At 48.7% G+C, this 27,134-nt stretch overlaps 3 protein-coding genes across 3 annotated transcripts in view; 2 read left to right on the top strand and 1 right to left on the bottom strand.

Moving 5' to 3' along the window:
• Nucleotides 1-149: 149 nt before the first annotated feature.
• swt1 (SWT1 RNA endoribonuclease homolog) lies at nucleotides 150-14,390 on the bottom strand. Its single transcript, XM_062452177.1, has 17 exons — nucleotides 14,252-14,390; nucleotides 13,697-13,798; nucleotides 13,532-13,605; nucleotides 11,862-13,056; nucleotides 11,644-11,773; nucleotides 11,298-11,399; nucleotides 10,753-10,944; nucleotides 10,313-10,406; nucleotides 9,812-10,056; nucleotides 9,473-9,693; nucleotides 9,182-9,320; nucleotides 7,750-7,898; nucleotides 6,919-7,097; nucleotides 6,503-6,652; nucleotides 4,923-4,989; nucleotides 4,376-4,443; nucleotides 150-765 (listed from the first exon to the last, which is right to left on the bottom strand). Exons 2-17 carry the CDS (start codon nucleotides 13,781-13,783, stop codon nucleotides 660-662), a joined length of 3,198 nt encoding a protein of 1,065 aa, XP_062308161.1. The 5' UTR covers nucleotides 13,784-13,798; nucleotides 14,252-14,390; the 3' UTR covers nucleotides 150-659.
• On the top strand, nucleotides 13,371-21,639 carry trmt1l (tRNA methyltransferase 1-like). The gene is made up of 16 exons (XM_062452180.1): nucleotides 13,371-14,650; nucleotides 15,350-15,481; nucleotides 15,559-15,621; nucleotides 15,776-15,889; nucleotides 16,415-16,479; nucleotides 16,609-16,765; nucleotides 17,031-17,151; nucleotides 17,253-17,332; nucleotides 17,585-17,828; nucleotides 18,010-18,222; nucleotides 18,720-18,910; nucleotides 19,344-19,422; nucleotides 19,552-19,715; nucleotides 19,795-19,860; nucleotides 20,068-20,194; nucleotides 21,020-21,639. The coding sequence occupies exons 1-16, from the start codon at nucleotides 14,590-14,592 to the stop codon at nucleotides 21,219-21,221; spliced, it is 2,079 nt and encodes a 692-aa protein (XP_062308164.1). The 5' UTR covers nucleotides 13,371-14,589; the 3' UTR covers nucleotides 21,222-21,639.
• Nucleotides 21,640-21,810: 171 nt separating this feature from the next.
• The window catches only part of niban1a (niban apoptosis regulator 1a), a 9,311-nt gene continuing 3,987 nt past the window's right edge, over nucleotides 21,811-27,134 (top strand). Inside the window, exon 1 of the mRNA XM_062452191.1 lies at nucleotides 21,811-22,263. Coding sequence (XP_062308175.1) covers nucleotides 22,209-22,263 — 55 coding nt within the window. The 5' untranslated portion in view covers nucleotides 21,811-22,208. The remainder of the gene's footprint in view (nucleotides 22,264-27,134) is intronic.

Here is a 27,134-nt window from a genome sequence, read left to right on the forward strand (position 1 = left end):
GCGCTTCACCCTACTTGCCTCGGGGGGAATGTCCCTGTACTTACTGTAAGTCGCTCTGGATAAGAGCGTCTGCTAAATGACAATGTACATGTAATGTGATTAAAGACGACTGCATATCTAGTGACAGCATGCACAGGCTCGACACTGAGGTTTTAACATCAATGTTTTTTCTTTTTATGATATTGTACAATACAGCTCTAAGAACTCAATCAGAAAATAAATGTACATATGTACACGTCTAAGATGAAGGACATGTTTAAACACTGCAAGGGCCAAACCTACAGAGGTGAGAACAGCATACTTGTGTACAGTACTTTAACGTAAAAATGTCCCTTCAATTTAAAAGAGAAACCAGCAATGTGTTGATGCCTGGTACAGGGTAAACTGATGTGAGACAGGCTCGCTGATGGCATGGAACTCCTGTCACAAAGAGCATTGTTTCCTGAGGATTGTCTTTAGGGTAACACACTTGCTGATTGACACACAGCACTGGGTTCCCGGATGAATAATTTAAAAAATTCAGTTAAGTGAAGAAAAAAGAAGTCATTCAAACTGGATTTTGACATAACATCTCAAAACCATAAAACGATAACATTCGGATTCCTTTAGCGTTTGAAGACTCCGGTCGTTGTGGTCCACGCTTCCTGGTTCTGGTCCAATCAAAGCCACGGGGTGATGATGGTCCTGTGAGCCATGGCCTCGACACAGCGCTCCAAACTCCCCCTCAGCTCTGCCATCTGGGACCCCCCCATGAACAGCTTCTCCCTGGGGAGGAACAACAAGGACACAGTTGGATCCAGACAAGCCACAGCTGTGAAGACAGACACAGTCTGCAAAATGCAAAAACACAATAATTTATATTATTGTGTTATTTATTCACAAAAATACATTTTGGGACAGGTCAAGTTCAGTTTGGGACGGTTCGTTTTGCACTTCGGGGCGGTACTGGGACAATGAGGAAGAAAGTAGCGAGTGAGTTGGATGATTCGACTGACTGCAGGACTCAGGGAATTCAAGTTCCAGTTCTAGGCGGTTCCTGGAGTGACACACACACACACACACACACACACACACACACACACAGCAATGACAACAGCATGCCCCTCTCCTGGGTAGCACACACAGTGAGGACTCTTCTGTTCCCTCCTGTTCTGTTTCCCCTCACAACATTACGTAACAGGGGAAGAAAGAGAGGAATCTGTTGTCGTCGTCGTCCCCCCTCCATCTCTGATCCGTGTTTACGTAACCACACAGGAACAACAGGTTCCAACATGCCCCCGTTCCTAAGCAACTCCCACGGCGATGGGCTGTCTTGTCGCATGCACCCCCCCCCCCCTCCGACGACGGGAGGGGCGCTGAACTGAGGAAGAGGTTTCCCCAGGCACATCACCACCCTCTGCGATCACACACGGGCGGGGTGTAAAGTATGCGCTTGGGTGAAACTCAAGGATGCTTTCCAGTCTTAACACACACCGACACACACTCAGTTGAGATGCAGTAAAGGCAGGTGTGAGATCGTCTGTGCAATAAAAACGCCCGTTGTGATTGGCTGGTGAGCTTCTAAACTCCACAGCAACTCCGCGACGAGAGTTCTTTCTCTTGTCAACCTCGGTTACCACAGCGACCGCTGAACCAACCACCAAAAAGAAAAAACAACTTAAAACCTGCCAAACAGAAATGTTTGGATGTTCGAACGAAATGTTCCGAAAACGTTCCGTTCCAGGGAACGCGAGCGTTCACAACAGTTCCCTGGAACCTTCACGGTTATTTCCGTTGTCGAAGAAAGAGTTCTGGATTAGCAGAACCGCAAACATGTAATTGGAAGGTTTTGTGGTGACGCAGGGCGGGCTGGTGACAGCACTGACAGTCTCTGGCACGGGAACAGTCCCCACACACCATCTCAGAAGCACCGCCACTATTTTTAACATGACTCGCATATTCCCAGGAAATTAATCAGTCAATGTACCCCCCCCCCCCCCCCCCCCCCAAGTGGACCCACCTGTGTGTCAACTGTAAATAATTGATGACACAAATTGTTAGAGCTATATCAGTACTGTGCTTCTGTGTACCAAGCGCCACTTTCATGAATTATTGGATAAATCTTCAACAAGCAGTCATAAGAAATCATTAATCTCTACAGGAGATCACGCAATACGTGATTCCATCACGACTGAACTAAACAAGTTAGAAGGAAAATTCCTTCCGACAGGAAATTTGAACAGTATACGAACGACCTTTGGATGGTAAACCAGTCCAATAACTACCTGTTGATACAGAGGGGGCAGTTCATGATAACATATTGGCACAAGGCTCATTATGTTCCCATCATGAACCCTTAGGGAAGAGTCGATACCCTGGTACTCAATAAAAACGAGCTTATACTGGACTTAACTAACGACTTCAGATAAAACTAAATCTACTATTCATGAATCTCAGGGCCGGGCTCTGATGTCATGTTAATAGGGGCCATGTCTGTCTGGGCCCTGAGGCCCTGGGGGCTGTCGAACACTGCAGACAGAGATCACTAATGTGGGAATATGACAAAATGGCTCTTGATTAGGCGCCAGTCTAAGACAGTGTGTCAGGGAGAATTCATGATGTAATCACGCCATGTAAGGGCGACGTGTGATAAACACTGTGACACACACGGCCGAGGCTCACACACACACGCCCGAGGCTCACACACACACACCCCAGACAGGTCTGTGTGGTGATGTGTCGCCAGGGATGGCTGGCTCTAGGGAGGCGTATGATGTCACGGGTCACCTGGGCCAGGCGGTGGCGAGTCCTCCAGAGAGGTGAGGGACACCAGGGCAGCAGTCACGCTCCAGCCTGACCTTCCTGGAGCTCTGATGTTCAGCCGGTCTGGGAGGGAGGCGGGGCCAGGGGCCCAGATCAGACACTACCCAGGGGCCCAGATCAGACACTACTCAGGGCCACAAGAGAGCATGAGAAAGGAGATGAAAGTTCATGCCGGTTTTAGATCGTTTACTGTTCTACACACACTGTCCTGAGTTGAGTGATGCAGAGGTGTGTATGCACGTGTGTGTGTGTATGCACGTGTGTGTGGAGTTACTTTCTGAGTAGATAATAATAGCATGGTGTGGGCACTGGTTGCCAAACTGACATAGAGCTGCTGCAGAGATAAGTGGGCACAGCACTCGGAGGCTTCATCAGAGAACACACACACACACGTCTTTCTACGTGCCAGTGACAGATGAACATGAAAGGCCAGAATCAACCCCGGTCCCTTTAAAGTCTCAGCCGTCAGAAACCACCAGTGGCGCTGAGTACACAGACCAGTCACATGCCGCTGTTTACAAACTTCCTACAGACTGCACCTAGCGGCTCTTAGAAGACTGGTGACACACACACACACACGGCCCTCCGCACACACACACACACACAACGTCCGGTGTCACGCCACAGTGGCCATGGATGTCTGAATATTCAACGTGGAGGAATCGAACCGGCAACCTTCTGATTAATAGCACGATTCCCTAACCGCTCAGCCATCTGACCCCCAACTGACCCCCCACTCCTGGTCTCTGCCTTGTCATTATGAAACAGTCAGAAACAGGCGGTAAAGCAGCCAGCCGGGAGGATAAAGAGATGATGCGTCAAAACCACCCCTCTAATAATCCTGAGAATCCAAGCTTGTTCCCAACGGTTTATTTTAATAGAAACGGCTTAAACAAGAGTGTCTTATGTCATTGTGTCTTCCTGTTGTGTGTGTGTGTGTGTGTGTGTGTGTGTGTGTGTGTGTGCGTGTGTGTGTAAACCCTCACTAACCCACCTCTGTGTATCATTATTTCAGGTACAACCTGGGAGAAGAGAACATACCATCCATGTTACATAAGTAAGCTGTAACACTCTCACACACTCTCGCACACACACTCTCACACACTCTCTCACACACACACCTAACATGAGGACATATCAGCTCAGGATGTGATGGAAGTGAGAGATGAGAGAGAACAGTCTCACACAGAGATTACAACAGACCCACAACACCTGTGCAATGTTCTACGATCACGCAATCATCTGACTAATACAACCTTTGGCCGTTTGTCTTCAGAGTTCATTGTACAAAAGAACTATCCTGGTGCATGCGCACGCTTTGGCTCACTGGGAGCTGTTGCACAACGAGCGAGTCGTTCTCAGAAAAAGCTCTGAATCTGGCAGGCAGGTTTTAATCAAGAGGCAGCTGAAAGATCAAACCAGCCTGTTGTGGTTATCCGACTCTCACTTGACGACGCAAAAAAGGTCTATGCTGCTCTCAGAGGGTCTCGCTGGGCGGTTGACCAGATCTACATCCCTCACAGAGAGTCAATTAACGTCTACATTGGTGCGTGTGTGTGTCTCTCCAACCCACCTGTACTCCTGCTGAGACAGACAGTCCTGGAGGTGTTTGGCGGTACACCTGGGCTCCACCGCAGCGATCTGAAACACAAGCGAACACCCAGGGAAGGAGCGTTAAGCACCAGAAAGACGGGGGGCCCTAGTCTGAAAACTCAATATTCTGAAAACTCATATTGTGGATATTTTCTCTTCCTTGTTGAGGATGTGACTGATTAAAACATTGTGTCTTCTGCACAGCATGGCCAGCCCTGGCGGGGGCCTGCGAGGGGACAGGGGGCCTGCGAGGGGACAGGGGGCCTGCGAGGGGACAGGGGGCCTGCGAGGGGACAGGAGGCCTGCGAGGGGACAGGGGGCCTGCGAGGGGACAGGAGGCCTGCGAGGGGACAGGAGGCCTGCGAGGGGACAGGAGGCCTGCGAGGGGACAGGGGGCCTGCGAGGGGACAGGAGGCCTGCGAGGGGACAGGAGGCCTGCGAGGGGACAGGGGGCCTGCGAGGGGACAGGAGGCCTGCGAGGGGACAGGAGGCCTGCGAGGGGACAGGGGGCCTGCGAGGGGACAGACCTGACTGGACACGATGAAGGAGAGCAGGGCCTGGCTGTCCTCCAGGCTGACGTCTGGAGAGAGGACCCTGCAGAGGGAGGACAAACATCAACATGACTTCATCACGCACACACCTCCGTGTCTCACACACACACACAGCCCTGTCTACAGCCGCCGGGGAACAGCAGCCTGGAAGCGTGCGTGCGACACCGCACACATACGCTCGCACGCACATGCGCCAGGAAAGGATGTGAAGTGAGAGAGAGAGGGAGAGAGAAAGAGAGAGAGAGACAGAGAGGATAATGGCACACCTTTAAACCCAGATGGGGTCAAACTAATAGAGGGAGGGAGGGGTGGAGAGACTGGCCCTGCGTTATCCATATCTGGTTGAGAAGATAAAGAGAGGAGGAGGAGGAGGAGGGAAAGGCTGTGGTGAGTCATGGCTCCTCCCAGAGAACATGAGAGTTGGCTTGTCTCCTTGGAAACCAGAGCTTCTAGAACACTCTCCATCCTCACACACAACTGTCAGCATGCAACACTCACTGGCTGGCTGCTTTACTGAAAAGGGCACCTATTAGAAGTGTGTGTGTGTGTTTGTACACGCACGTGTGCGAGTGTGTCACCTAAACAAATTAGGAAACACACCCTTTCATGCACAACACCCTCACCTCCAGAATGAACAAGAGAGAGAGAGATTAGGAAATGTATTTTCAAAAGGTGTCTATCAAATATCAGACACCCAATTAGCATGCCTTGTATCCGAAATTCACATTTCCTCTCTGTACAGGATCTGTACAAAATCTGCTACAAAAGCGCTTTGAGTGGAAGAAGGCGCATTACAAATAAAATCATTTAATTTATTTAATTATTATTATAGAAAGCCAGGTGTGAAACGTTCAACGCGAGGGAAACGCATCCTCAGGAAACACGGACACAAAAGGTAACTGGGTCTTTTAACTGAGCTGTGAAAGCTTAATCACCAGTGACTTCTGGGTATCCTTAACAACCTCATCCCTCTCTCCGTCTCCCATGGCAGCAGCCAGTGACAAACCACGGTCGTCCTTCCGGCGTGGCAGAGAAAGAAGCTAAGAGGAGGTACTGTAAGGGTGAGGGTGTGTGTGGGGGTGGAGGAGGTACTGTAAGGGTGAGGGTGTGTGTGGGGGTGGAGGAGGTACTGTAAGGGTGAGGGTGTGTGTGGGGGTGGAGGAGGTACTGTAAGGGTGAGGGTGTGTGTGGGGGTGGAGGAGGTACTGTAAGGGTCAGGGTGTGTGTGGGGGTGGAGGAGGTACTGTAAGGGTCAGGGTGTGTGTGGGGGTGGAGGAGGTACTGTAAGGGTGAGGGTGTGTGTGGGGGTGGAGGAGGTACTGTAAGGGTCAGGGTGTGTGTGGGGGTGGAGGAGGTACTGTAAGGGTCAGGGTGTGTGTGGGGGTGGAGGAGGTACTGTAAGGGTGAGGGTGTGTGTGGGGGTGGAGGAGGTACTGTAAGGGTCAGGGTGTGTGTGGGGGTGGAGGAGGTACTGTAAGGGTCAGGGTGTGTGAGGGTGGAGGAGGTACTGTAAGGGTCAGGGTGTGTGAGGGTGGAGGACGGTGAGGGGTCCTGACCTGCTGAAGCCCTGCAGCAGCTGGGTGACAGTGGACAGCAGCCTTTGGAGACAGGAGAGGGCGTCCGGGGGGGGCGGGGCCCCCCCCCCCACAAGCTGACTGGTTGCCGTGGCGGCCGGGTCAAAGCGAAGCGCGGTGAACACCACCGAGCTGAGAGACGAGGAACAACACAAAGACAGGTTGACACACTGAGTGAGCATACCAAGTTCACATACTGACATAGATTGTCAAACAGGCTATTCAATCTGAGTTTGTAGTTCATATTCTTCCTCATATGTTGTTAATTCCCCATTTGCAGAGTGTATGTTCCCGTGCGACTTCTTGATCTGCCGTCGAAGGCTCTAACCCCTGAGCTACACCCATCCCCCACCTTGAGATAGACCTTAGAAATCCCACGACAGGGATCCTGGACGTACCTGATCTGGCATACGTTGGTCCAGATGAGCTCGAACAGCGCCCACACTTCCTGGTGTGCGGCGTGCGGAGACAGGCCCTGTTTCTCCCCCTGCTCCTCCCCCTGCTCCTCCCCCTGCTCCTCCTCCGCCATGAGGGCGTCGCCGTCGCACGCCGGCCTCTCCTCCGGGGCCTTCTCTGGCTACGCAGAACAACACCAAAACAACATCAAAACAACACCAAAACAACACCAAAACAACATCAAAACAACACCAAAACAACATCAAAACAACACCAAAACAACACCAAAACAACATCAAAACAACATCAAAACAACACCAAAACAACACCAAAACAACATCAAAACAACACCAAAACAACACCAAAACAACACCAAAACAACATCAAAACAACACCAAAACAACACCAAAACAACATCAAAACAACATCAAAACAACACCAAAACAACATCAAAACAACACCAAAACAACACCAAAACAACATCAAAACAACATCAAAACAACACCAAAACAACACCAAAACAACACCAAAACAACATCAAAACAACACCAAAACAACACCAAAACAACATCAAAACAACATCAAAACAACACCAAAACAACACCAAAACAACACCAAAACAACACCAAAACAACATCAAACCAACCACCACAACAGGCTTCCCATGATGCAACTTTTCATTCCGCTTCCATTGTCTAGGCCACGTTCCTGTGTCCAGCACTCGGTAATCAATCGACATCTCTTCACAACTCTAGACCGTTCTACAACACATTCACCCCCACCATGTAGACATGCGTTTCCTGATGATGTCATCAGTGCGCGCCCCCGCTCACCAGGGCGTGCAGCCTCTGCTGGAGCAGGTCCAGGGAGGAGAGGGCAGGAGAGACACTGCCGGAGTACACAGGCCGGCAGCTGAAGGACTGGAGCAGCTCTCTGGCTTCACATACAGCTACTGTAGCAGAGCGGAGCTTCACTGTCTTACCTGGGGAGTGATGAGAGGGTCAGAACACACACACGCACACAGGAACTCATGCATGCTGACATGCACACACACACACACACACGCAGGCACATGAAAACACATGCGCACGCACAAAGTACTCATGACAGTAACTCTTTCATGTAAGAAAGCTGTCGCTCTCTGTGGAGACGCTCTACCACAGCACAGACAGGTTAGTGGAGCTCTCTGTTTCTCTGTCTGCAGCCTGGCCGAGGAAGTGGTTGAGATCAAGTTTAAGGGCACAGAGAGGGGGCATTTGGGGAAAGACCAGCTGGATGTGTGTGTGTGTGTCATCATCCGTCCGAAACCTGTTTACAATGTCACCTTCATTGCTGTGCAGCCCTACACCTCTACCCTCACACTGAAGTATTCTCTCTCTCCCTCTCTCTCTGTCCCTCTCTCTCTCTCTCTCTCTCTGTCCCTCTCTCTCTGTCCCTCTCTCTCTCTCTCTCTCTCTGTACCTCTCTCTCTCTCCCTCTCTCTGTCCCTCTCTCTCTCTCTCTCTCTCTCTCTCCCTCTCTCTCTCATGCAGGCACACACGTCTAAACCTCCTGCATGTGGAGGAGACAGGAGAAAGAGAACAGTACTTTTCCACTCCTGGAGTTTTTCCATCCGTCTTCATTCCCTCTATCTATCTATCTATCTCTCCCTCCTTCCTTCCCTCTGTATTTATCCCTCCCTCCCGCCCTCCCTCCTTCAACTCTAAGAGTGACTTGGCACACAGCCAATATAAAAGAGGGAAAAGTCAAGTCATGCTACAAGGCTGATGATAGACAGAGCGGGGGGGAAACAGCTTTATTAAAAGACAAACCAAGATAACCCCCCTGTGCACACACGCACACGCGAGCACAAACACACACACAAGAGGCTTTGCTCAGCCTCGCAGAAACCCACTCAGCACATCTCCTCTGACACACTTATCTGGACGACTTTTTAAGACGACCTTATTCTGAATATAGGCTAGCTCCACATCAACTGCCTCCTGCCAGCTCTCCCCGGGTGTTCCAGCAGACACCCTTCATCTGAGGTGGCTCTTACTGTGCCAGCCCTGTCCTTACCAACGTACTGTTTATCATACAAAACATATATACGTGGATATAAACACAGGCTATATAAATAAACCCGGTTTTCATCTTGCCAGCAAACTAATAGCCGCTTGTGTAGAATAGCATTTAACATCCGCAATCAATCAGCCTAAATATGACTGCTTCCCTGCTCTCCTGCACGCTGGTGTGGTGTGTCACGTGCAGTGACTGCTCGTTTACCTGAGCGGAGGAAATCGCAGAGGTTTTCCACCGATTGGAGTAAACTTCGAGGGACAATGTTTCCGAAGACGGCGATCCAGTGTTTCCTGAAACACTGCAGGAGGTCTGCCAGAGTCCAGGGAGGTTTGATGTAAACTATCTGTGGAAGAAAACACCACACATGTTAGCGACAAACAAACGAAAAACTCAAAAAGGAAAAAGAAAGCCAAAGTGATGAACGTATTCTAATTTAGCCTTGAGGGTTATGATGGGTGGGATCATTCTGGTCCAGGTGGGCTTGGGACTGGGTACCTCGGTCCATAAGTCCTCAAAGACTGCCTTCATCTCCACCTCCAGGATCTGAGAGAGCGCCCCCTTGAGGCAGTCCTCCAGCGCGGAGACGCACACGCTGAGCTCCTTCGCCTCCTTGACTGCACACCTCCTCCTTCTCCCCTCCTCCTCCTCGACCTCCTTCCTTTTCTCCTTCTCCTCGTTTCTTGCTCTCTTGTGACCGTCCGAAATCCTTCCCTCGTCTTAAAGGGGGGCACAGGAAAAGGCCTCATGCACTGGTTGACCACAGCAGTAACACGTTTACCCTTGTGAACCTAAAACAAACCCTGACATTCCCGTCCACTCTGTGGCGGAACTAACCTTTCCCCGCAGGCCTTGGGGAGGGGCTGGCTCTCTGGAAGCTGGTCTGGGGGGTCGGGGTCAGGCTGGCCTGGTTCAGGGAGGGGGTCCGGGGTTGGGTGAGCGTGGGGGCAGGGGCGGGCGTCTGGGGGTGGAGGGGGGAGAGGAGAACCGGTGTGGCCTTCTCCATCTCCTCCACCAGGTCCACCTTGCTGAGAGCCCTCACCCCACTCAGCAGGGACTTGCTGCACAGGTTCTTATCGTTGCTGGGGGGGGGGGGGGGGGGGGACGACACAGGAGGTAGAGGGAGACGGAGAGAGACACAGACAGGGTGAGATGGGAACAACCGGAGCATTCTTTCTCCGTCTCTCCCACGCTCTCTCCAAACAACACACACTTTCAGAAGCCTGCAGACCCCACTGACAGCCAGACACATGTATGTGTCTGCAGTGGACTGGCACACACACTGCGGTACAGCAGTGAAGGTGAGACAGAGGAGTGGGTGGAGGAAGGCTGACTCACGTGCACAGGACCAGAGCGCCCTCTGGGTACAGACTCTGGTACTGCAGGCAGCACTGCAGAACTCGGTCATCGTTATTCTCAGTGTTGAGGTTGACTGAGAGAGACAGAGAGAGGGAGATAGAGGGAGATAAAGACACACAGCGAGAGACACAGAGAGGGAGAGGGAGAGAGACAGAGAGAGACACAGAGAGAGGGAGGGAGAGAGGGTGAGACTCAGAAAAGTACATAGATGTATAGAGCAAGAGCATTAAAACTCCATATTATTAGCTGTCCTTGAAACAGGTGATAATGCTTTTATAAGTTTGCTACTGCCACCTGGTGGTAATACATGATATGAATCACATATACTTGGGGTAAACATGAGGCTTGGTATAAAGCTCCGTAAGAAACTGTTCAAGCTGACTTCCCAGGGTGTCTGGGGGCCTGAGGGAGGGACTCACGGCTGCTCTGAGAGGCCTGCTGCATGGACTGGCCCCAGAGTCGAGGCTCCTGACTCTTCAGGGAGGTGTAGATGTAGTGGACCGCAGGCGTGGCCAGGTGGGCCACGGAGCTGGACAGCCTCTTGCCGTTCTTCAGAGAGTCCAACTCCTGGAGGACCACCCAGGGAATCAGCACCGTAGGGAAGCCTAGACCTGCAGGGGAGTGTGTGTGTGAGGGTGTGTGTGAGTGTGTGTGTGTGAGAAAACAGTTTTCATATGTGGAGGAGACAGGAGAAAGACAACAGTACTTTTCCACTCCTGGAGATTTTCCATCCGGCTCTCCTCCCTTCCCTCTATCTCTCTCTCCCTCCCTCTGTCTGTCTGTCTGTCTCTCTCTCTATCCCTCCCTCTGTCTCTCTATCCCTCCCTCTGTTTCTCCCTCCCTCTGTCTCTCATATTAAGTTAATTCATATTAAAACGTTCGCTTTAACCCACCCTCCAGATCTAAAGCCTTCCCTCGCCATGCCAACCCGTCCTCTCAAAGCCAACCCCCGCCCCCCCCTCACCTCCAAGCCCATGGGAAATCATCTTCTTCACAAGGCCCAAGTGGCTGAGGAGGATGTTGGTGTCAAGGACGACTATCAGTTCCTGCTGAATGAGCTCCTTGTCTGCAGAGGAACACACAGGGTGTCAGAGAACCCACAAGGCTCTTTGATGCACAAGTATCATAACCTGGAGACTAAGCAGACTGAAAGGATTGTGTCTACTAATTATGTTGGTGTGACACCTCTTTACTGATGAGCAAATAATAATCAATCACTAACGGAAAAAGAAATATACTTGACAAATGAAGCCCGAAATCAGAACATCTTAAACTTGCTCCGACACTTAAAAGGTTTGCTTCCTCCTCACTCTGTGTGTGGGTAGTGCCCTCCTCTGGTGGGTCGATGTCCATGCAGGTGAGCTCTCCGTAGATCTCCTCCACATTCACCTCCAACCTCCTCTCAGAGCGGGCCAGGTGGAGCTCCTCAACCAGCTGCATCTACCACACAGCAGAGAGACAGTGAAGAGACAGTCGACCTTCGACCTTGGAGAGAATAACCCCAGCAGGCAGGTATGCCGGTGTCTACCTCCTGATCCGTGTCGTATGTTTCGGCGGGCTCGGAGGAGCTCGCATCGGTCGGAACCAAACTGGTGACGACCGACGGCTTCTCCTCGTGTTTCTGGAGCGGGGGAGACGCCGGCGTCACGCTTGTGGAAACGGAAGCTTCCGGAGCCGTCCCGCGGATCTGCTTGGTCTTGGTGACGGAGGAACTTCTGTCCATAGGCCCGATTCTAATCTTGCGAGGCACCATTAGCTTGGAGCCAAACTCAGCCTTGGACTGAGTCGGTTTCCTAACTGCCTCTGTGGTCTTCTGCTTCCTCTCAGAGGCAGCTTTGTCGTCCTCGTCCCAAATCCCACTGCGGGCGGTTATAGGTTTGGTCTTCTTCGGTATGGTAAACGTTAAAGGCAGCTTTGGTTTGGTATTGGGCGTGTTGAAGTGTGCCACGGCGGGCTTGGCTGTCTCCGACAGTTCGGCGACGTGCTTGGAGACCGCAGGCTTGGAGGCCTGTGTGCTTGTCCCAGAGGACTCGTCCCTGGTCGTAGAGGAGGACTCCTGAGTCGTCTCGAGCGGGGAGACGGCTTTCTGCCGTCCTTCCTGGTCCTTCGCCGTCCTCCGGGCTTCCTCCGCGTCCTCCGGAGACGCCCTCCTCCCCAGCCTGCTCCTCTTCTCCCCCGGCTCCTCAGTCCCGCTGGGAGGCGGGCGCTCCGGGGAGACCCTGGCTTTAGCGGGTTTGCCGTCCGCGGGGCTCGGCTTCTCCTCGGGTCTCAGCCTCTGCCTCACCAGCATCCTCCTCTGCTCCTCCAGGTCGGCTGAGAGGGGCGCGGGGCGCGGGGCCTGCCCGGACGACACCCGAGACGATGGGCCGTGTCTGGGTGAAGAGGCTGCCGAGGAGGTCTTGTGGGACGATTTGCCAGAGCTGCTTTTAGACGAGGAGCTTCTCTGCTCGCGTCGGGACGCCGTATCGGCGCTGTGCGTGCCGAGTGGTTTCGACGCTGAGACGTTAGCACCCTCGTGGAGAACAGCCGCAGTCCCACGTCCGTCTTTGGAAAGGCTGGCGGGACGACAGGCGTGCGTTTTCTCTGGATCCTTCTCCTCCCTCTGGCTTTCCGTTTTCCCCAGTCTGTAGACGGCCGTTTTGAAAGGTCTGTCCGGTTTGGGGCTTGTTTCCGAGACCAGCATCCCTGAGGTGGTGCTTCCCCTCCTCGTATTCTCTGTGGGGCTGAAAGGCAACGTCACAATCAGAGCAGTTATCACAGGAATACTTTTTTTTTTTTTTTTTTTTTTACTTTGTTGGTTTCACACCATAAGAGTCAACATGGCCATGGGCCTAAATCCGATTCATCAGTGGTCTTCAACCCTGGTCCTCAGGATCCACTGTCCTGCATGTTTTAGATGTTTCCCTGCTCCAACACACCTGATTCAAATGAATGGTTGTCACCAGGCTTCTGCAGTGCTAGAGAACAATCATTCATTTAAATCAGGTGTGTTGGAGCAGGGAAACATCTAAAACATACCGAACAGTGGTCCCTGAGGACCAGGATTGAAGACCACTGCTATAGATCTATTGGGGTGCAGGCAGCATAGACTGGATTGAGGCACAGATTGCAAGACTTTCTGACAATCATAATGTACGAATAGAAACGAAATAATGTTGATGTTTCTGCTTATGACAAAGAGAGAACACCTCGACATACCTGTCATGATCGCGGCCCAGGTGAATTTTTTCCGAACTCTTACGTTTCCTTTGGCTATCCTCACGTCGCAAAGTCTAACATTGATAAATAAAATCATAAATTGAAACATTACAGAATGTACACCGATTTCAGATGTTGAATTTAAGCCTTATTATAACTTCTCACCTTTTCATCGTTTTCACTGCAGGTAGATGATAATCTCTTCGATTCTTTCTTGTTCTTTTTTGACTTCTTTTTTGACTTTTTATGCATATTTAGTATACGTCCCTGTTTAGACGAAAGAAGGCAACACCACAACCATGAAAAACTAACTAAGAAGACCGCAATTGAAACTGGAGAATGTTTTGGAGAGGATTATTCATGTCTTGAGGTGAAGGCGATATTATCATCCTCAGTGTAAAGTAAAGTGATTTGTATTGCAGCGAGACTGTTAAGGACAAGTCTCTGCTGGTTATCTCTTTTCGCAAGTTGTATCTTTTCCGAAGAAGTGTATACCTTAAATGGATCAAATGGAAACCGGGTAAAGGAAGCTAAGTATGCTACATAGCAACAGTCACCACCACCACGTGTGGTCTGTCTCTTTTACACTTTCTTCCTCAAATACAGTGTTACGTAGAATTAGCTAGATAACCACGCAGTACGGTGCAGTAGCCAAGTCACAATAACATATAATCATTGTCAGTTGGCAAAACCTAGTTTAAACAGTAAAAACACGCTCACCTGAGTGCACAAGAGAAAATTTGACAGCTGCTAGTAAACAAAACATCCGTACTACTAGTCACGTGGAACAGATTTTGATCAGGATTCATGGGATTTGTAGTTTCGTTTTTGGTTAAATTCAGTTCTGTTTTAACTTCCATGCATCATTCATTGCAAATGTACATTTTATTGATTCAATGTATATCTGCAACTAGTCTTTTGTTTTTACAAAACACTGTTATCATTCACTACACAATAGTCGCCGACAAAATAACAGGACTTAAGATAAACTACAATGTACGGATTTTACGTAGCTGTGTGGCGTAGAAAGCGGCGCCTACGAATTTTTGTCGAGTAAAATGGCAGAGCTCATGAAAGGCGACGCAGGACAACTACACCAGGGGGACGTCGATATAAAGGGTAAGGAAACGTCGATTGTTGATTTTATACAAAAAATAATAAAACAATTAATTTGAACAAAATGGGTACCGTGCATATAATCCATTATCTGAGGTAGATTTGCCGGGAACACGACTTTTTAACTGCATAAGTACATAAGGGCCTCAGCACGGAGCTCCGCCATGGGACCTAGTAGTAAATAACCTAAATAACAGGAAATGGGCCAATGTCAAAAACGTTTTCGCAAAAATATTATGCGATGCTATGCCTGTTTCATCGCATGGAATTCAGTGAAACATCCAAATGAAACGCGGTTATTATAGAATTTAATAGGTACGGTCTGATCGCGGAGCTCCACGACAGGGCCGTAGGGCAGCGGTGCAAAATTTGACGGTAGGCTACCATCATCAGCGCTCCCCGTACTAAAGCCTTGTTCAGACCAGGAAGGGGAACATCTAATAGTCTACTATGCTTTAAGTTGGCATATGAATGTTATGAGTGAGATTCGAATGGTTTGCTAAATAAACCTCTCCAAATGCTTGGTTTGCTCAATGACCATTAAGTATGCGTCCTATTTTAACCAATCTTGAGAGTTTATGAGCCGAGTTGAACAAATGTGTCCCATGAACCCATGTCAAGTCAGGTCACAATGGCAGATTATTTGTACTTTGATCCCCCATGCAGAGTAAAAGTGAACAGAGAGCTATCCATGTCCAATAGGTGGTGGTGAAGATCCACGCACACTTGTGGAGCACCAAGCAGATGAGACTGTCTCCTCTGTTGGCACTGAGATGAAGGCTGAGGCCGTGGAAGTGGGAGACAGCGATGCCAAGACGTCAACAACAACCATCGGTAAGCATCGATTCCTTTATCCTGTTTAAATTGTTTTGCCCCAACTCGTATTCATTGTTTTCTTGTGCTTGTTACAGAGAGACATCTCTCTATTCAGACCAAACTGGAAGGGCTGGAGGTGCTTGTTGATCTTAATGGCGGTAGGTATATCTTCCTCTAAGGACTTGATCAGTTTATTGATCTATGATTCCCGTCGACAACAAATTGTGTGTGTGCACGCGTGTTACCGGCTACAGACCTAGGTGTATCTGGCTAATGTGTGTGTGTGTGTGTGTGTTTGTGTTTGTGTGTTAGCTGGGAGAAAGTCCTGCCCACTCTGCCCTGAGGAGAAATTCAAGGCCTGCTACAGCCACAAACTCAGACGCCATCTTCAGAACCTCCACTGGAAAGTCTACGTGGAGTTTGAGGGTAGGAAAAAACATCGCCACACTAAGATACTGAATATGTATAGTGTAGATTTCTCTCTATAAGCCTGTGTGTTAGTGCCTCTCAACCTGCTGGAACCTTATCAGCAGCACAAGAACTGACTAAGCAGTATGTAGGTGGGATCGTTTAATTTTTTTCTACATTTTTTATTTTTATATTTTTTACCTCTGCTTACCTCTTCAAGGGTCCGTTTGTATAGTAATGCTGCTAAAATCCTTGCCTGCAAAACAGCTTTAGCAGTCTTAGTCAGCTGTAGAGAGCTAGTTGCGTAACATTTATAGATCTCACCCACCACACTGGATTTAGGTGATGTACCAGTAGAATTAATGGTGTTTGTAGGTTCATGTTCACTGTCAGTAAATGCTAAATTCACAAATTATAATCCTTTATGCTTATGTGAAAGTTTTTGAAGAGACGTAGATTCAAGTGCTTAAAATATCCCCCCTATCTCTGTCTCTCTGTTTCTCTCGCTCTCTCTGATTACCTTTGACCTTCACTTGCTTACAGGTCAACGAATGTGCATTTGTCACTTGCCCTGTCGACAACTGAAGCCCAACCTCAATGGAGACCAGGTCAGAAACGTAGATAATGTTAGGGACTTCCTGTTAGATATTGTGCCATTTCTATATCATTTCCAATTTCAGTGCAAATGTATATGTATGTGTATGTATGTGTGTGTGTGTGTGTGTGTTCTCTACCAGGCTTCAGGAAGGCTGGTGGCCCACTACCACTGTGTGGTGTGTTCAGTCACCATTGCCCGTAAGACCGACATGATCAGCCACCTGAAGCGCCACGTGAACAAGGGAGAGACGGAGGCCAGCTACTCCAGCAGTTCCGACATGCCCTGCGAGGAGCCAGGTACGGGTCTGAACCAGGAGGGTCAGATGGGTTAGGGAATCGGGCTATTAATCAAGGTTCCCGGTTCGATTCCCGTAATGTAAATGTAACCACCGTCACCACCTGCAGAGCAAACCCAGAGCAAAGCCCAAATAATCCCTGACATTTGGTTTTTGAAATGATTATATCTCTTTATTTCTCTTTCTACTGTTATGGTTTTAATATGGGGCTGAATCAACCAATCATCTCCCTCCTCTCGCTGTCTCTCTTTGTCATTGGCTGGCAGCTTCCTCTGGACAGGCCTATGAGATCATGAAGGAGCTGGGAACCAATGTGCAGCTGCTGCCCAACCACACCACCCCTCAGAAGACCGACACATACTTCAACCGCAAGATGAAGACTAACAGGTTAGAGAGATTCTCAGGGCCTGGGCGCCATGAAAGTGCAGACTCACTGTGATGCAGATCTGGAGACTGATTAATTGTGTGTGTGTGTGTGTGTGTTTCAGGCAACTTGTATTCTGTGCCCTAGCAGTTTTAGCCGAGGAGAGGAATCCATTGGAGTGTCTAGATGCGTTTGGAGCCACAGGTGTGTGTGTGTGTGTGTGTGTGTGAAATTCCAGCACTCAGCTGTGACGCCTGTTACAGCACGGAAGATCTACTGTACAGCATCATACATCACATAACATCTTGTCTGTGCATCAGTAGAGTTAGGATCGCGGTGGTGATTAGGATTTCCACAAACCATATCTCACCACAGAAAATGGTAGTTAATTGTAGATGTGAATATATAGATTGTAAATGTTGTGTTTTGCTGACTCCCTGTTCTCTACGAGCACAGGCATCATGGGTCTCCAGTGGGCCAAGCACCTACGGAACGCCGTCAAGGTGACCATAACCGACATCAACGATGCGTGCGTCAAAATGATCCGCGAAAACTGCCACCTGAATCACATCCGTGTGGAAGGCTCCCGGGGTCCCCGGACCCCCGACGTACCTGACGTAGAGGGGGTGCCCATCGCCACGGTGGAGGTCACCAAGATGGACGCCAACGTGATCATGCATCTCCGCCCCTTCGACTACATGTGAGTGGGATCGGGCCGAGAAGTTCTTTACCGTAGAAAAATTCAGTTTGGGAGAAAACTCGCCTTTGAAAATACTTGACATTGAAAACAAATATGCGTCATCTATCCTGCGCTAAGACAACATCGCAAAGTTTTTGCTTGCACCGTTACGTAACCGTTGTTTCCACGGCGACGATCACAGACACCTGGATCCGTTCGGCACGGCGGTGAACTACCTGGATGCGGCGTTCCGGAACGTGCGGAACCTCGGCATCATCTCCGTGACGTCCACGGACACCGGCTCGCTCTACTCCAAGTCCCTGAACGTCACCCTGCGTCACTACGGCTGCCAGATCGTCAGGACGGAGTACTACAGGGAGCTGGCGGCGCGGATGGTGCTCGCCACTGTGGCCCGGTAGGCTGGGCTGCCTTCTCTAGGATGTGGGAGTACTGTGGGTGTGTGTGTGTGTCTTCATACAAGCCAGATTTGACAGAGGGATCAGTGTATCAACTAGTGTGTGTGTTTTTATGTATTTTATTTCACCTTTATTTAGCCAGGTAAGCTAGTTGAGAACAAGTTCTCATTTGCAACTGCGACCTGAACAAGACACAGCATAGCAATTCGACACATACAACACAGAGTTACACATGGACTAAGCAAAACATAATAATTACAATATAACAATTAAACACAGAGAATAAAAGTGCAGGTAGAGATACTGGGGTGCAAAGGAGCAAGATAAATAAATAAATACAATATTGGGATGAGGTAGATAGATGGGCTGTTTACCGGTGGGCTATGTACAGTGTGGGCTATGTGTCTTCTTACAAGCCAGATTTGACAGAGGGATCAGTGTATCAACTAATGTGTGTGTGTGTGTGTATATATGTGTGTGTGTGTGTGTCTCCCAGGGCGGCGGCTCGCTGCAACAAGGGCATCGAGGTGCTTCTGGCCGTGGCTGTGGAGCACTTTGTCCTGGTGATAGTCCGGGTGCTCAGGGGCCCCACGCAGGCAGACGAGTCAGCCAAGAGGATGCAGCACCTCATCCACTGCCAGTGGTGCGAGGAGAGGGTCTTCCTCAAGCAAGGCAGCATGGTGGAGGGTGAGAGTACCAGGACCCACACCGAGAACATCAGTTGATATTATAGGCATTTCGGAACAGAAACAAAACTGTAGCGTGTGTATGTGAAGTGTGTCTTAAGGCTCTTTTTATAATATCTGTTCAATGAATACGTTGTTGAGAGAGAATGTGTGTGTATTTGTAAGCGCCGTCTTGAATCGGCCAGGTAGAAAGGCACCCAGATTTTAACGTGAGTTGTGTACTAGGGAGTCAGGTGGCTGAGCGGTTAATGAAGCGGGCTAGTAATCTGAAGGTTGCCAGTTCGATTCCCGGTCGTGCAAAATGACGTTGTGTCCTTGGGCAAGGCACTTCACCCTACTTGCCTCGGGGTGGAATGTCCCTGTACTTACTGTAAGTCGCTCTGGATAAGAGCGTCTGCTAAATGACTAAATGTAATGTACTCTTTCGTCTCCAGAGAGCCTGTACAGACAGCTGCCCTGCAACTGTCATGGTAGCATGCCTGGCAAGACCGCTGTGGAGCTGGGGCCCCTGTGGTAGAGTACCTGACCATCACTCCAGCTCTCCTCCAAATACTTTACTAACCCTCATTCCATCGTTTTCTATTTTTGTTGCTATGCTAACATCTGAATGTGTGTGTGGTGTGTTTGTGTGTGCCTCCTCAGGTCAGGGCCTCTGTTTAACTCTGGCTTCCTAAGGAGAATGCTGTTTGCAGCTGTCCAGCACAGCATGGAGGACGTCCAGGCTCTGGTCAAGACTCTCATCTGTGAGTCTGAGTGCACCACCCTGAAGTCCTCCGTCCACGGATCCTCCACCCTCGTCAACCAAGGTGTGTGTGTGTGTGTCTGAGCGTCAGTCATAGCTGCCTGAGGTGATTCCGTTGACTTCCTGTTTACTTTCTCCCTCAGTGGAATGTGGCGTTGTCATCAAGACGTTACAGAAGGTCGAGGACTCTGGATCCTCTGACCAGACAGGCGAGCTACTTTTTTTTAATCACGTTTTCATCGTCTTTCCTCTAAAAACAGTCGAACTTCTTCCATCTTCAAACACTTGTATCAAACACTCATTTTCCATCCAAACTCTTGTTTCTGGATACTGAATAATTTCTGGCTTTTCACAGTGTGGAACCGTTTTAGGAGAACCCTTAGTTACAAGTTGTATTGTGATGTCACTTCCTACAGGAAAGAGGAAGTCAGGGGATGAGCCTGGTAATGTTGTAAAGAAACTGAAGTCCGAGGCGTCTCTGGAACATCCAGGGTTCTACTACAGCATCCACCGCCACAGTATCCGAGGCATGAACATGCCCAAGTGAGTGACCTCCACACCCCCTCCAACTGTGATCTCTTGAACTTTGACCCTGTTGCCTATTGGCTGGGGACACAATGAGCGTATTGCAATCTTAAAAATGTTTCGTATAGTATTCTGTAAAGGGATTCAGACTCGCACTAGAGCTTTCTTGGGCACTGATGTTGTTGGAAGACTTGCACTGTCCATCCATTCATTCATTTCCCACCTCTCTCTCTATATTTCTCTCTATTTCTCTCTCTCTTTCTCTCCAACCCTCTCTTCTCTGTCTCTGTCTCTCTCTCTTTCTCTCCAACCCTCTCTTCTCTGTCTCTGTCTCTCTCTCTTTCTCTCCAACCCTCTCTTCTCTGTCTCTGTCTCTCTCTCTTTCTCTTCAACCCTCTCTTCTCTGTCTCTCTCTCACTCTCATTCTCTCCAACCCTCTCTTCTCTGTATCTCTCTCACTCTCATTCTCTCCAACCCTCTCTTCTCTGTCTCTGTCTCTCTTTCTCTCCAACCCTCTCTTCTGTCTCTCTCTCACTCTCATTCTCTCCAACCCTCTCTTCTCTGTCTCTGTCTCTCTCTCTTTCTCTCCAACCCTCTCGTCTCTGTCTCTCTCTCTTTCTCTTCAACCCTCTCTTCTCTGTCTCTCTCTCACTCTCATTCTCTCCAACCCTCTCTTCTCTGTCTCTGTCTCTCTCTCTTTCTCTTCAACCCTCTCTTCTCTGTCTCTGTCTCTCTCTCTTTCTCTCCAACCCTCTCTTCTCTGTCTCTGTCTCTCTCTCTTTCTCTTCAACCCTCTCTTCTCTGTCTCTCTCTCACTCTCATTCTCTCTCTCACTCTTCCCAGGTTGAACAAGTTCCTCCAGTACCTGACAGAGGCAGGGTTTCGAGTGAGCAGGACTCATTTTGACCCGACCGGGGTTCGGACCGATGCCACCCTGGAGCAGTTCAAGTCTGTGCTCACCAAGTACAGCGTGCCCACTTACACCAACACCCCGGCCGGGCAGGCGGGCCTTGGGACCGAGCAGGCTGGGAGGGGGGCGGACTGATCCATCCCAGCTGGGCAGGGGGGCGGACTGATCCATTCCGACCCGGGGGAAATCTGCTGGATCAGAACCAAAGAGTTCTGATAGCACTGATTACATGCACCTATCTGTTTAACTTCCCAATTGGTGTACCTTTTTACCCTTTCTCGTGGGAGGGTGACGGTGGTATTGAAACCAAATCAAAATCAACAACTTCTTCCATTGTCTTGATGTCTGTCAGTGTTAACCAAACTGAGCCTACAGAACAAAACCCATTGATATTTATTTGTTTTGGCGTGACAGTATGCTCCGGAATATTTTTTTAGTTGCAAATTTGAGTTATCTTGAGTGGGCAGAACTTTTTAGCTTCTTTTTTTTGTTTGTACATTTGTACTCTGTGTTATAAAATAGTTATTAAAATGTTCACATTTGTGTGCCTATTTAGCCTATGTCAGAATGTGGTCATTGCTTTCCTTGTGCCTCCTTGGAATTCCTTGAGATTTTTACCTGAGAAAAGAGAGGAGCATGTGTTGACAGACCGTCACAGGGGTCCGCGGTTTATCTCCCCGTCAGTTCCTTATATCTACAGTATGTCGCCAGGTTTTCAAATATGAGGGGAATATAGGCTACTGAGTGTGTGTATAGAAATATCTATATGTATGACACAGTCTTTCATTCATAAATAGATATACATTGTTTATAGTAATAGTATCTGCATACGGGGTCGACTGTCAGCGAACATTGGTGGACAATAAGCTAATATGAGCTTTCCTGCTTTTGATAAAAGCGTTGTAACGGGTCCTCAAGAATGCTAGACAAGCATGTGATGAAGGATCTAGCGCCGTGTTGAATGGGGACTTTGCGTTGACTCGGTTTCCGTCTATTCACGCCCGTCAGTGAAAGAGTCGGGAGAGGAGGGGAGAAGTCGTACGGAACCTCAATCGGTGCCACATTGTACACCTGAGAAGCGAACTGTACCTGCCGCTACAATTCTCCACGGCAGCTGGCAAAATGGGAATATCCGCGTCCAGTCTATTGGATGAAAGTAAATCCAACTACATAAAAGGTAAAACTGGATGCCTACGTTTGGTCTGTTTCGACGGTCTAAACCTTGTCTTTTTTTGTCAAGACGTTAGCCCATTTTAGGAAGCAAAACAGGAATTCAGGAATTATATACTTTTTTAAGTAGCTTAGGCATAGCCTGTCCTGCGTCAAAGTCGTCGCTTGAAACTACCCTTGACCAAATTGATTTTAAGTTGTTTATTGTTTTCATGTTTCTTGCAATATGTTTTCATACGACCGCCTGCTGATGTAAATTTGTTTATAGATGTAATAATTTTGCAACGAAACAGCAATGTTGGACATAAACGAATGACGCTAATATTTCAGGATTCTCAGATTTATAGTGTGTAATGTCAATTGCCACCGTATCATAAATCCATGATATGGATATATAAATATAGATTTAATCGTAACTTTTAAAGTAAAGATTAGTCACGTTTAGTTTAACTACGGTGGCAATTTGTCTAAAGCTGCAGAAATACAATAGTTCACAGGGGCTTGTGCAGGTGTGTCTGTGTGATCAGGTCAGTCCTGGCATCCTCACCCTCCAGATGGAAAGTGAGAGGGAGTAATAAGTGCCACGACCTGTTTTACATCTCTCTCTCTCTCTCTCTCTCTCTCTCTGTGTCTCTATGTGTCTCTCGCTCTCTTTCTATCATCAGGTTACTATGGTGTCTATTGAGAAAAGGGTGGGGTCACTGGAACAATGTGGTTCTGACTAATTGTGTGTGTGTGTGTGTGTGTTTACGTGGGTAGTATTGATGGGGTAGCAGACTTTCATTTCCCATCGTCAACTCTGAGATGAATAACGACATAGGTTCCCCAGAGTCCTCTGTGTACCCTGAAATAGCCAGCAGCTATGGAGTCCAGCTAGGCTTCCAGAAGACAGTGTTATGGATGATATTTCTCCAAACCGCTCTCATTCCTTTTGTTCTAATATTCCAGCCTCCAATTCTGCTGTGTTTGCCAGTTCTCCTCCAGCTGGTGTTACACAATCTCCCAGAAATTCAAACGCTTGGCAGTTGGAAGTGGTTGCCCTCAGATGTGTGCCCAGTGCTTTTGTGGAGAGCAAACAGGCCTGACTGCGTGCGACATGGTCTTAAAGCCCACCGTGTTGTTCTCTCAGGCATGATGAGGAAAATGTGTTTCCTTCCATAAAACTATAGAAACAACAAACACTTAATTCTCCTGCTTTGACTGTGCCATGGCGAGGTTAGTTAAAGTGTAGAGGGAACCATGGGAACCCTGACCCTTGACAAAATGGCGGTCGACGACACTCTTGGCAGGAATTGGCTGTGCTGCATGTTGTATGTGGTCAGGTTTCACTGAAATTAACAAGCAAAATGTTGGCAGTTCTCGGGAGCTGACGTTGTGGGAAGATGGAATCCTAAACAGGCTCTTCCATTCCACCATATTGTCACATAAACCCGTTCTACAGGTCATAAAAATCTGTCTTTGCCAGGTGAAGTGATGATGGATGATTCAAAATTGGAATGAGGCGTATGAGATGAAACTGCTCATACGCTCTTCTGCTCTTAGCATGATCTCAGGATGAGCAAGCAAAGGGGAGTGGGGAAAACAACAGCATTTATAAAGGGAGAAATCAATGGGCTGGAATGTACCAAAATGATTCAGAGCAACACGAGTGAAGGAGCCTCAGGACTTGGGAAAGATGATGTAAACAAACAGAGCAGATTGATGCTGGACGGATGCATCATTTTGCTGACACACATCCTCTGTAACCCCTTGTTGAACAGTGATTCGTCATTCAATACGAACAACACAGATAGTTGGGGAGAATATAATGCACAGAAAGTATTTTAGGCTCACCCCGGGCATAGTACAGCCAGCACTAGATGAAGAGCTTTCAAGTAAGGAGTCAGGTGGCTGAGCGGTTAGGGAAGCGGGCTAGTAATCAGAAGGTTGCCAGTTCGATTCCCGGCTGTGCCAAATGACGTTGTGTCCTTGGGCAAGGCACTTCACCCTAGTTGCCACGGGGAGATGTCCCTGTACTTACTGTAAGTCACTCTGGATAAGAGCGTCTGCTAAATGACTAAATGTAAATGTAGCTACAGTATTAACAGTAGCTTTACTACCCAGGCAGTGAGATACACTGCCCAGGTAGGAAATAGGCTGAGAGGTGTAACATGATACTGTGTACACACACATGCACACACACACATACACAACCTTGGTCTGAAGCACACTTCTCTATATTTAACTCTTCAAATAGGTAACAATTACAACAGGACTGCTGATTTTGTAGTGTGCGAAAAAGCTACCAAGTGTGTGTGTGTGTGTGTGAATATTGTACGAAACACACGCATGAAACATAGTGTGTTAGCATACATGTTGTTAGTGTGTTAGCCTGGGTTTGTCTGCATGTGCTAAACAGGTGTGGTGATAAACTGGAAGAACAGGTCTCTCCAGTGAAACAGGGTTCGTGTGTGACACAGACTCACTGCAGAGACACCCTTCCAAAGGACAGCCTGGGTCTGGAAGCTGGAGCCATTGTTAGTGTGATACAGGGTTGTTTCACAAACAGCACTTAGGATTAATTTGAACCGTGCGACCCAAACTGGAACATATACATCATCTCCTGGGAATAGCTGGGGGTCCTTTATAACAGACCCCACAAGAACAATTGATGTGTTGATATATTTCACACTAATTTATGTTTCTGTCACATTGCACTTTGTGTTGGCACTCTGTAGCAGTGATGTTAAACAGTCTACCTCACAGTCAGTCACACATACACACACTGAAACACACACACACACTGACACATATGCACACACACACTCCTGCCGCCATCCTAACAATCCTCCTTTGCATACCCGCTGAGCTTGGAAAGGCAAAACAATAAACAAACTACTAACAGATTTGACCTGCTTTGTAATCAGGGTAAGATGTCAGTCTAACTTGACGAATCCAACTCAATGGTGCTTTCATAGCAAAATGGTGCTTTCAGGAAGTGCTGGTTCCAGACTGTTTAATGACACAGTTTAGAGTGTGCTTGTCACTGTGAAGAGGGCTAGGGAGATGGCTGATTACTCAAGCGTGTTTTTGGGGAGTTCTGGGTTTGGACCTTCACAAGCTTGTAAAGTTAGAAGAACCAATGTAGCTTTCTCACAGACTGTACCCCCCCTCTCGCTTACACACACACACACACACACACACACACACACACACACACACACACACACACACACACACACACACACACACACACACACAAACATCAACCTAAAAACAATTTTGAATGAGAGCAGGGAGCAGGATATCCACTTACTGAGTGTCTGGGGGGGATGTGGATATGAGGCCTGTTTTCATCAGCTGTGATCAGCGGGGAAGCGTCCTTGTTAGGGCAGAAGGGGAGACCATGGACGGAACCACCTTCACACACAGTATTGTTTCACGCTGGAGGTCTGAGGAAATAACATGGAGACCCCGAGGGGCTTGAACAGCGCTCCAGTTGAGCTGTTTGCTGAATCTGTCCCCATACCTCTCTCCTCCGTACTGTATGTTTCTTTTGCTATTCCTGGCTGTATTAATTCTTTATTTCATTTTCTTTCTCTCTTTTTGTCTTTCCTTCTTTCTCTTTTACCATCTTTCCTTTCTGTCTTTTTTCTTTCGTTCTGTCTCGCTCTCTTTCTCTCCCTCTTTCTGTGTCTTTCTGAGGTTGTCCCCTGGAGGTACATCAAGGTCTCACCCAAGCGCAGAACACAATCCTGTTTCCATAGTGATGTGGGGCGCAACATGGATGTGTTCCGTTATCAGCTCTGAGGCACACAGGCTAACCAAACTACCCACCACAGAGGAACCACTCTCTCTCTCTCTCTCTCTCTCTCTCTCTCTCTCTCTCTCTCTCTCTCTCTCTCTCTCTCTCTCTCTCTCTCTCTCTCTCTCTCTCTCTCTCTCTCTCTCTCTCACCCTCTCTATCTACAAAAAACTCTCATTCGATCGGGGTGAAAACACGTGAGAGGTCATGACCGTAGCGTTTGAACACAACGCAGGGCGTCCGGGCGGTAGAGCGCACACCCCGTCAAGGGATTCTCCCCATGTGGAGAGGTAATGAGGGAGTCAGGTGGCTGAGCGGTTAGGGAATCGGGCTAGTAATCAGAAGGTTGTTGGTTCGATTTCCTGCCGTGCCAAATGACGTTGTGTCCTTGTGCAAGGCACTTCACCCTACTTGCCTCGGGGGGGAATGTCCCTGTACTTACTGTAAGTCGCTCTGGATAAGAGCATCTGCTAAATGACTAAATGTAAATGTAATGGTTATAGACAGAAGACGTCGAGCTTTACCCTGCAGACGCCTCACGGGTCCGGGGGTGGGAACGCCTGGTCGGCGGGGAGGAAAGCTCCGGTGAAACGGGAGAGGGTTTGTGGGTAGATGACCAGTTGATGTGTTGCAGAGGGATGGCAGTGGCGCCAGCAGGGAACAGAGAGAGGAGATCTGGTTGATGCTGCGGAACGGTGGCCTTGAAGCTGCACGACTGCACACACACACACACAAGCACACACACACACACAGTAGACACATTCGTAGGTTGTTACATACAAGCAAGGATTCAAAGGAACCCAGAGAAGGAGTGATGATCTGTAATGACAGCGCTGTGTAGCCAGAACGCTCTGTGTTGTGAACTCCCATATTTTTTCGTGGATGATGTCACCTGGGGTTTGTCATTCAGTTTGAAGGGAGTTGGTTCCTGTGTCTTGCTCTGGGGAGAGATGGAGTCATCTCTGAGATCACTGTGGAAAAATGCGAGCGAATGTGAGCAGAGCTGTTTTGGTAAACTTGCTGTTTCCACACCCTACTAGTACTAAGAACTGAGACTGTGCAGTACAACATAAGTACTGACCCATTTGTAGTCT

Source organism: Osmerus eperlanus, chromosome 26 (assembly GCF_963692335.1).
Source record: "Osmerus eperlanus chromosome 26, fOsmEpe2.1, whole genome shotgun sequence".
Taxonomy (NCBI): domain Eukaryota; kingdom Metazoa; phylum Chordata; class Actinopteri; order Osmeriformes; family Osmeridae; genus Osmerus; species Osmerus eperlanus.